The sequence below is a fragment of the Hoplias malabaricus genome, chromosome 8, assembly GCF_029633855.1.
Source record: "Hoplias malabaricus isolate fHopMal1 chromosome 8, fHopMal1.hap1, whole genome shotgun sequence".
Lineage (NCBI taxonomy): Eukaryota > Metazoa > Chordata > Actinopteri > Characiformes > Erythrinidae > Hoplias > Hoplias malabaricus.
Window position 1 is genome coordinate 35,857,841 of NC_089807.1, and position 10,929 is coordinate 35,868,769.

Consider the following 10,929-nt stretch of genomic DNA (forward strand, 5'->3'; position numbering starts at 1 on the left):
ATGGAGGGGACTCCGGAGCCGTTGTGGTCCTCCACCGTGGACCAGTACGAGGACGAGGGCAACGACACGGACATCAGCAACGTGTTCGCACAGCCGGACTGGCAGGTGGCCGTGTGGGCGCTAGCCTACAGCCTGGTGGTGCTGGTGTCAGTGGTGGGCAACGTGACGGTCATCTGGATCATTGCGGCGCACAAGCGCATGAGAACCGTCACCAACTACTTCATCGTCAACCTCGCCTTCTCCGACGCGTCCATGGCCGCCTTCAACACCGTCTTCAACTTTGTTTACGCGCTCCACAACGACTGGTACTTTGGCCTGGGCTACTGCAAGTTCCAGAACTTCTTCCCCATCACCGCCGTTTTCTCCAGCATCTATTCTATGGCCGCCATCGCCGTGGACAGGTGAGGGGTTTCCGTGGGGGAGGGGGGGTCTCCATGAAAAAGGCTCTCAACCCAATGCTCAACTACAGCTGTGAAACTGGGGGGTGTGTAAAAACTCCAGCAGCACTGCTTTGTCTGATCCACTTGACCAGCACATCACACTAACACATTCCACAGTAGTAATTAAAGTGTTAATTTAACACCTATAGAGTTGAATTAAACTCCATTTCAGATAATATTTGGTCCCACTCAAAAATAGGTTAATATAAATCAAAAATATTAAATTGTTATTAAATTGTAAGAGTAAATTCAACTAAAAATTGAGTTAATTTTAACACCAAAGTATGTAAATGTATTTAACACTACAGACGTTGCATTTAGTGTATTTTTTCCTCTCTAAAGTGTAATTCTTAAATATTAATTGCATTATACTGTAGAACTTGAATTACATGTGATGTAATTAATGTCATAGTCAGTCAAACAAAACCAATAACACAACAGTACCATCATTGATTGTAACCAATTTCCTGTAGCCAATCTTGTAGGAAATCTATATTTTAAGCATATGTATATAAACAAATGCTATACACCCTGTAGTTACAGAACTAGAAAGTGCTCCTCTAAGGAAAGTGAAGCTGATAAAATTAACAATGAGTGTTGTAGATACAAGGTATGGGGTACCTAATAATGTGTACGGTGAGTGTAGGTGCACTTTGTAGTTCTACAGTTGCAGACTCTAAACCACCTGTACACTCTGTACACTTTGTTCTTCCACTGTAAGGAGCCCCACTGGACCACCACTGGTGTTATTTGGGAGGTGGATCATTCTCATCACTGGAGTGACACTGACATATTGGTTGTGTGCTGTGAGCAGTGCCCTGTGACCACTGACGAAGGACTGTGCAGCAATAGATGAGCAGCTGTCTCTGACTTTGCATCTAAAAAATGAACCAAAATGGTAGGTATTTTTAATAATGTGGCCAGTGAATGGGCACTCCAGCAGCAATGTGGAGAATGATCCACTATCCGAATCACACCTGCTTTGTAGTGGTGTAGTTTGGGTCCTAACCACTGAAAAAAAGGGTGAAAGGTGCTAATAAAAGTATGCAGAGCAAAAGATGGACTACAGTTCCTAATTGTAGAACTACAAACATGTATCTATATTACAATGGAGCTGAATGAATAAACAGTGTAGAAACAAACAGGTCATTTTAATGCTATGATTGGTGTATACATCATAGAGAACTGTCTGATTAAGTAAAGAAACATTTAAGTCTTCAGCTGATTCTTTCGGGGATTCTGCACTGGGAGCACACAAAGAACCATTTTTAAGAATGTATTCTGCTTCTGTAGGTGGGCACTTGCCATCATGCCTTGGTAATCAGACACCCATTTATTCCATCTCAACTCAAGCTTAAGTTACCAGCAAGTCTTTCTGTATTAGCTAAATGAAATATTATAAATGAGCTACTCAAGCAATTTCGTATTTAATCAAGTTATAAGGGGGTGGCATGGTGGTGCAGCAGGTAGTGTCGCAGTCACACAGCTCCAGGGACCTGGAGGTTCTGGGTTTGATTCCCGCTTCAGGTGACTGTCTGTGAGGAGTTTGGTGTGTTCTCCCTGTGTCCGCGTGGGTTTCCTCCGGGTGCTCCCACAGTCTAAAAACACATTGGCAAGTGGATTGGTGACTCAAAAGTGTGTGTGTGTGAGACCCTGTGAAGGACTGGCACCCACTTCAGGGTGTGTTCTTGCCTTGTGCTCAATGATTCCGGGTAGGCTCCGGACCCACCGCGACCCTGAATTGGATAAGCGGTTACAGACAATGGATGGATGGATCAAGTTATAAGAACCACTTGTTTTTTCCAGTTCCAGCTGTTGTTTACAGGTACAGGGGTTGGACAATGAAACTGAAACACCTGTCATTTTAGTGTGGGAGGTTTCATGGCTAAATTGGAGCAGCCTGGTGGACAATCTTCATTAATTGCACATTGCACCAGTAAGACCATGTGCATCCAATGGTTCAAACATTGTATCCTGAAGACGGTGCCGTGTATCAGGACGACAATGCACCAATACACACATCAAGACTGGTGAAAGATTGGTTTGATGAACATGAAAGTGAAGTTGAACATCTCCCATGGCCTGCACAGTCACCAGATCTAAATATTATTGAGCCACTTTGGGGTGTTTTGGAAAAGCGAGTCAGGAAACGTTTTCCTCCAGCAGCATCACGTAGTGACCTGGCCACTATCCTGCAAGAAGAATGGCTTAAAATCCCTCTGACCACTGTGCAGGACTTGTACATGTCATTCCCAAGACGAATTTGATAAGGTTTATTTGTGTAGAGGTCAATAGACAAATAACACTTTGCTAATGCACATATACCCTCAGTACAAATTAAAACATGAATCAAAGTGCCTATGAAATACAAAGATATTTTGTTAACTACTAAGCCTTTGTCAAGGTCTGGTCCACATGCTTCACTGAGTAAATACACAAACTTCTGAAGAGTAAAGTGTACAATAAACGTCTATCTATAAGTCCAAATTGTATATAGACGACGGAACGAAGCTTGTTGATGCTCTGCTTGTTTTGACATTCAGAGACCCAATGCTCACCAGAGGACATGAGGGGGTAGTGTGGGAGGAGTGTGTGCATGTGGGGTCATTAGTTATCTGTTCAGCTTGTCCCTTCAGGTATAATGACACATCAGGTACTAAATTGCTCATATTTATTCTGTCTAAGCTCATGCAAAGGCTACTACTTTGACTATTTGAGTTCAAAAGCAGTCATCTTCAGAAGTGCTTTTATTATAGGAAATGAAAATACTGTAAATAAGTTCAATGCAGTTCTTTAGGTATTGGCACCTCAGTTATAAACAATTCATGTTTATTCCACATTGTGCTGATGTTTAAAAGGTGTGTTTTTCTTAAACACACATGGATAAATACTGTAAATTTGTTTGTTATATTACTAGTAAAGTCATTTTTGCAAGGGATTGGGTAAAAAAATTCTTTCTTTCATGCATCTTCATATATATATATAGGGAGCTTGAAAAAAGTGCTGTGCTATGTAAATGTAGTGCACTATTATTATTATTATTATTATTATTATTATTGAATTTGTGAGTGCTTGTCTGGACCCACCGCAACCCTGAACTGAACTGGATAAGCAGTTACAAACAATGAACTGGGGAGTGAACTGTAGGTTTTGATACGTTAACAATGCTCACATTTCATCATAATGAACAACATTATTTGAACATAACGAAAATGACATTTTATAAATTGCTTCATAGAGTCAGAGACTAATTTATATATTCATAGATCCACACATACTAAAAGCGCATACTTTATAATGTTTTATGCGGCCATATTTTAGGCAGGTGTAATCATTTCTGCTCTAAGGGCTTGGTTCAGTGTTTTTGCACTGTTCTGTCAGAAATAGCTGACTGCTGAAACTAAAACCCAGTAAGCTGATTGGCTGTTTGTTGGTATCCCAAAGTCAGAGACAAAGATATCTGATCAGAATTTTTTTTTTTTTTTTGCAGGTGATCTTTTTCACAATGAAACAGGCAAATAATTCACCATGTGGAAAATTGTGTTTTGTCTGAAAGGTACCATCAGTTATAAACAAAATTCCAAATGAATGTACTATTGTTCTATCACCCAGTGATTCTTGATAGGTTCTGGACCCACCACGATTCTGAATTATTGCTATTGTCCAAATATAACAAGCACAGACGGCCAGTGGGGGACTTGAATAGTTTGAGTATAACATAGGATAATTTTTGGCCAGCACGGTGGCTCAACAGGTAGTGTTGTAAAATAGCTCTAGAGTTTTGGGGTAGTGTCTGGCAGTTATGGACAATGAATGAATGAATGAATGAATTAATTAATGTTGGAAGGTAGATTGGATGAATGAATATGAGTGATGGATTGGTGCCATTTATTGAGTGTGTTTCTGCCCAACCATTGAATTTAGACGAATGATTGAATGAATAAGTTAATAATATGGTTTGCTCAGTTTGGGCAGTAGGTGAAGTCAGTGCAGGGTGGTAATACTGAGGTGCCATTAAACTAATCTGTTTGTTTTTCTTGCCTAAATTTTTATTTACAAATGCACTTAACAAATCCGTTGAGATACTGCAGAGTGACCTCTAGAGCATTGAAAGTGTAACTGCGTCTGGCTTAAATACCAATTTAATTTGTATTTTTCTTGAATTTTGGTCTTGTGATAAGCTAAATAAACCAGTTATTCAATAATTCATTCATCTTCTGTGTACTTCATCCTGCTCAGGGCTGTGGTGGGTCCGGAGCCTGCCTAGAATTGTTGAGCTCAAGACAGGAACAAACCCAGGACGGGGCACCAGTGCATAGCAGGGCAAATAGGTCACTGATATTCTTTAAATTATTGCTTAAAAAAACCCAACTTGTATTTATGACTTGACCAGCATGACAGGAAATGATATTAATAATGCTAAAGTAACAACTCAAAGATTTAGTTTTAATTCCTGAGGTGAAGGACGCGTCAGCTGGAGCACAGATATATTTCACTACAGTGATCAAGTGAGAACAAACAATAGAAATGGCAGTGGGTAGGAATACAAACGAGTGTACACTTGTGTATTTGTGTGTGTATTTGTGTTTGATTTTGTTGTGTCACGCTTCATTACTCCTGAAAATGAGATGATTATGGAGAGAAGCGGTGACTAATAAAACAATTCTGTGCCTGATCATCACACCATATCATTCCCCTGCAGTGTGTGACTTCCCAGTGAGAGAGTCCAGCTATGATCATGTTTACAATAATGAGGAATGTGTGAGACGAGACTGCTGAGTCTATATGATAATGATTCTGTGATTCTTGTTGGTAATGACAGTGTGGAGTATAATGTACATTTTCACATGGAGCTTTTATGTGTTTTTGTGTTCAGTCATTAATTTAGAGCAGTGTTCTTTCTGCACAAATGTAAATGAAATGCATTTAGCATCATGTCATGAAGCTGTACTGGACTGATGTCAGAGCCATATATAATAGACTCACTTTATTATCAGAAGAGAAATGGCATATTTTTCTGCTGATCTCATTAATACCAATGGCTTTCAAAATGCACGAGAGAGTGCACTTGAAATGATAGTAAATATATGATATGTCACTGATGCAGTTTCATTTCCAAACATTGTAGACTTATTTATAAAGGAAATACACTTAACATTCACTGGATTAGAAGCAACTACCTTGTATCTACACCCATTGCTCCACTGACCATAGAGGAGCACTTTGTAGTTTTTATCTTTGTAGTCAACCTGTTCTTCAATGGTCAGGACCACCACAGAGCAGGTATAGATCATTCTCAGTGCTGCAGTGACACTGACGTGGTGGGGATATGTTAGTGTGTGCTGTGCTGGTATGTGTGGATCAGGCACTGCAGTGCTGCTGGAGTTTTTCAACCCCTTAGTGTCACTGCTACACTAAGAATTGTCCACTGTCCTGTGGAACTGGGCCCAGAGCTACTGTCTGGATGGACACTGTGTTTAAAAATAATAGCAGCACTCGATGTTCCAGAGCAACACACACTAGCACATTACCATCATGTTAGTGTCACTGAAGCACTGAGCATGATCCACCTGCCCTATGATGGTCCTGTGTGGGCCCTGACTATTGAAGAGCAAGGTAAAATGTAGAACCACAAACAGCTCCTGTATGGTCAGGACCACAGATAAAATGAACACTGAGTGTAGATGTTACATTTGGATGCAGGTGACAGGTCATCAAGGAGCCACATCAGGTGAGAGGAGTTAGGACCACCTCAATCCATGCAGCTCAGGATTTGGCACTGAGCTCCGCATCCTTGTTTAGTAAGCATCCCCCCACCCCCCACCCCCAAGCGGCCCCTAGGGGGCTCATGGCAGAAGTGTGCTCTGGAGCAGACATAAAATCCAAATCTCACACCACGAAATGCCAGTTTTTGGCTACAGGGGTTTAAATCCCTCCTGCATTTCAATGTGGCGCAGTGGAATTGGAAATTCTGGAATGATGGACCTTTTTCAGTAACTTAGAAATGAGTTATAATGATCAATATTAGTGCCTGAGCTCACTCATGCTCGTCTGTCTGAATGCCATCACATCCTCCCAGCAAGTTTGCAATATCAAGTTTAAGGATTTTGTTGAAGACTAAAGGCTCTTCCAGAAAGTCCATATTAATAGCCAGGAGAAACAATGAGTGTATATTGTATATATTTTTTGGTCATATTGTGTATCATGTTATGACAAAGATGTTTTGTAATATACAGGGTGAGTCAAATGTCGCAGGACAACCTTTTATCTGAATACTCTAGCAAGTAATGGGTGAGGGGGAGTATCTTTTAGGCTATGCATGGAATATGGCCGCCATCTTGAAAGCCGCCATACTGAATCAATGGCAAGTTTTTCCAATGGGAACATGGACATGTAGCATATCAAAGAAATATAAGGGTGTCCTGTTACTTTTGACTCGCCCTGTATTTTGCAACGAAGCCTTTAATGTAGTGCTGCTGAGCAAATGCAGACTTATTCTTAATGTACATGTCAATGATGCATTCTGTTTCCTCCACAGATACATGGCCATTATCCACCCCCTAAAGATGAGACTGTCTTCCACCACCACTAAATTAGTGATTGCAGTGATTTGGATTGTGGCCTTCTCCCTGGCCTTTCCTCAATGTTTCTACTCCAGCACTAAAGTCTACTCCCACCGTACGGTCTGCATGGTGGAGTGGCCTGACGACTACGGAGGAAAACACCAGCTCTCGTAAGAAAGACAATAACTCTTCTCTTTATTATTAAGGGCTGGACAATATGTATTGTCTCACCATGTGTTAGAATAATACAATAATAAATAAATAGGGGTGGCTTGATGGTGCAGCAGGTAGCGTTGCAGTCACATAGCTTCAGGGACCTGGACCTGGTTTTGGGTTCAAGTGTGTGAGTGTGTGAGACCCTGTGAAGAATTGGCACCCACTCCAGAGTGTGTTCCCGCCTTGTGCCCAGTGATTCCAGGTAGACTCCGGACCCACCGCACCCCTGAACTGGATAAGCAGTTACAGACAATGAATTAATGAATAAATAAATAAATAAATAAAAACTAGTGTAGCTGATACATCAGAAAAAAATAATTTAAATACTATGGGTGATATTTCTATATAAAGGCATGATGGTGAGAAGGACATGTTTCAAACTAATGAATATAATGCAACAATTTCCAACCTACAGGTACCAGATAGCTGTCATAATCCTGATCTACTTGCTCCCTCTGCTGGTGATGCTGGTCACCTACAGCCTGGTGGGTCAGAGACTCTGGGGCAGCAAAATCCCTGGTGAAGCTTCAGACCACTATCAGAACCAGATCCAGGCAAAGCGCAAGGTCTGATTTACCTCCTTCAGTCATTACCCTGTGTAGATTGGCTTTTGCTAATGAGTGCTCGACACACCATAGATGTTTTTACGGAACGCACCAATAATTTTTAATGTACATCAATTTATATCTTGTACATTTATGCATAACAAGTAAAAATATCCCTCCCATGTACAAAAACACATGTTAGTAAGTGGATTATCTATAAAAAAGTGTTCATAGTTGTGAATGTGTATGTGACTGGGTGCATGTGTGATGTCCCGTAATGGACCGGTGCTCTGTCAGGGGTGTGTTCCAGGCTTGTGCACATAGATTCCGGGTAGGCTCTGAACACATCTTGCAATCCTGATCAGGATGAAGTGGGTACAGAACATGAATGAATGAATGATGGTGGTGGTTAATAATTTAGTAATTATGCTTATTTAGTAGAATGAAACAGTACACTATGCGGCCAAGGCCCTTTAGTTAACTCTGCCTTGTGTTCTTATATTGTGTCTATGATTTTGGGCATGTGGTTATAAAAAAATAAATGAATGAACTATCTGTGAGGAGGTGTGTTCTCCCTGTGTCTGCGAGGGTTTCCTCCGGGTGCTCCAGTTTCCTTCCACACTCCAAAAACACATGTTAGAAGGTGGATTGGCGACTCAAAAGTGTGTGTTCAGTGTGTGTTGCCCTGTGAAGGACTGGCACCCACTCCAGGGTGTGTTCCTGCCTTGTGCCCTGTGATTCTGGGTAGGCTCCGGACCCACTGTTACCCTCAAATGGATAAGCGGTTACAGACAATGAATGAATGAATGAATGAATGAATAAACTATATGGCCAGAGGTTTGTGAACACCAGTTCAGTTAGTTCCCTAGTGACAGCTTTATTTTACTTTAGAGGTTGTTTCTGTGAGGTTTTATAGGCATTCATTACTGACTGATTTATTCCTAATGTGAAATTATTAGTTCTGGATCTTAGACACCATTCCAGCTATTCCAACAGAATGCTGTTCCACTTCTCCACAACCCATCAGTGAGGCTAGCTATAGTCAAGCCTGAAATTAGGCAGGGTGGCTTTAAACTCCTGTACAGCTGCAACAGAGCATCCAAATTTGCTCATGTATTTCTATGGGGATAATATTAGCTGTGAATAGCAAGGTGCATAAGTCGTGTGTTGGATAATATAGTGGTTAAAGAAATGATACAATGGCCACAAATGCAGCCAAACGAACATGAATTAAAGTTACTTGCACTGGAGCCACAGTATTTGACGAATGTGACTAAGACCTCAATATTCTTTATTGTGTTGAAGGTTGTGAAGATGATGATAGTTGTGGTGACCACCTTTGCTATTTGCTGGCTCCCCTATCACATCTACTTCATCCTGGGCAGCTTCAAAAGGGACATTTACAACGAGCATTACATCCAGCAGGTCTACTTAGCCATCTTCTGGCTGGCTATGAGCTCCACCATGTACAACCCAATCATATACTGCTGTCTGAACCAAAGGTAAATATTCACTGTCTCAAATGGAGGAAGAAGATGAATGGCATAATCTCAATGTTAAAACAGACTCCATTAGTTTACTTGATGTCCAGATTTTTTTATCTTATTTAGGCATGAGTTTCTGGTATCGTTGAAATTTACACAATGAAGAAGAAATCAGTCATTTTCTCCAATTATTCTTCTACATATTTTGACCCATTCCTTACATTGACACATAGCAGAAGGGACTAAGAAGAGTACAAAATATTACACTTAATTTAAACCTGTCCACACTCTAATTTGAATAATTTTACAATTTTTTAGCATTTTGTGTGTTGTCTTATTAGCTTTACAGGGTACATTATAGGTTGAGCAGAGCTACATTTATTTTCATTTTTGCAATGCTCTCTCTATCAGATTCCGCTCAGGATTTCGTATGGCATTCCGCTGGTGTCCGTTCATCAAGGTTTCGGAGGAGGACAACATGGAGCTGCAAAGGATGAGGATCTTCCGGACCACCCGCAGCTACTGCACTGAAAGCACCAGCGTGATGTCTAGGAACCACGCTAACACACTGGAGGACTCCAACCCCAAGCTCGTCAAGTCCTAGTGCCCCTTCACTAATGACTCTGAATCTCTAAACTATGTTCACCCAGATAATGCACTCAGTAGAGAATAAAAAATTCACAGACATGATACGAAACATTATTTGTTTTAAAGCTGAAAATACTTGCTTTGTGAAAACCACTCTCAAAATAATTAAATTATTCGAATCAATGGTATATTTTTGGGGGAGGTACGGTGGCGCAGCAGGTCACACAGCTCCAGGGACCTGGAGGTTGTGGGTTCCAGTCCCGCTCCAGGTGATTGTCTGCGAAGAGTTCGGTGTTTCCTCCCATGGTCCAAAAACACATGTTGTTAGGTGGATTGGAGACTCAAAAGTGTCTGTAGGTGTGAGGGTGTCGCACTGTGAAGGATTGACACCCCCTCAAGTGCGTGCTCCTGCCTTGTGCCCAGTGATTCCGGGTAGGCTCCGGACCCACCGCAACCCTGAACTAGATAAGCAGTTACTGATAATGAATGAATGAATGAAAGGTATATTTTTAGAGTAAGTAGACAGTCTGCACTGTAGCAAGGTGCATTCTTTAAAGCAGCACCAGAAAATAATCCTGCATCATCCTATCGGTCAAAGCAGATTTTGGATTCAGCACGAATTATCACTTTCATCCAATCATCCACACTGCATTGTGTCCAGTCCCCCAAGTATTGCCTTGAGCTTTCTGTTTTGTCAGTGTTTTCCTTTGTTTACCCGTATATTTTCCTTTTATAACTTTCTAATTGCTTTCATCAATGCACCAAATTTGAAACACTGTCGTCACCTTTGGTGAAGAGGTCATAGAATAAATAGCAAACAATTCAGAAAAACAGATATTCTAACTTCAAAAGTGCAGGTATGGGTCCAGTATATCTGAAACAGTGAGTGTACATACAATGTGTCAGTGTTTGTTAAACAATGGTGGATTTAAAGGCATTTTTATATCAATTCTGTTAGTGATGTGAGGTTTTATTCCTGTATGAAAATAAAATGTGTAGACTGGACTGTAAGTGTAGAAGAGCAACCCCACATCTGACCTGTACTTATTACGTTTGCCTAAATATTACATTCAGTGTATGTGTACATGTACAT

The 10,929-nt window shown here is 40.9% G+C and overlaps 1 protein-coding gene across 1 annotated transcript; it reads left to right on the forward strand.

Annotated features, from left to right (window-relative positions):
- tacr2 (tachykinin receptor 2) lies at window positions 1-10,918 on the forward strand. The gene is made up of 5 exons (XM_066678248.1): window positions 1-401; window positions 6,979-7,173; window positions 7,635-7,785; window positions 9,070-9,266; window positions 9,660-10,918. The coding sequence occupies exons 1-5, from the start codon at window positions 1-3 to the stop codon at window positions 9,850-9,852; spliced, it is 1,137 nt and encodes a 378-aa protein (XP_066534345.1). The 3' UTR covers window positions 9,853-10,918.
- The last annotated feature ends 11 nt before the right edge of the window (window positions 10,919-10,929 follow it).

Coding starts and splice junctions, on each gene's coding strand:
- tacr2 (XM_066678248.1), top strand. CDS start 1: ATGGAGGGGACTCCGGAGCCGTTGTGGTCCTCCACCGTGGACCAGTAC. Junction 7,174..7,634: donor GGAGGAAAACACCAGCTCTC/GTAAGAAAGACA, acceptor TCCAACCTACAG/GTACCAGATAGCTGTCATAA. Junction 9,267..9,659: donor TACTGCTGTCTGAACCAAAG/GTAAATATTCAC, acceptor TCTCTCTATCAG/ATTCCGCTCAGGATTTCGTA.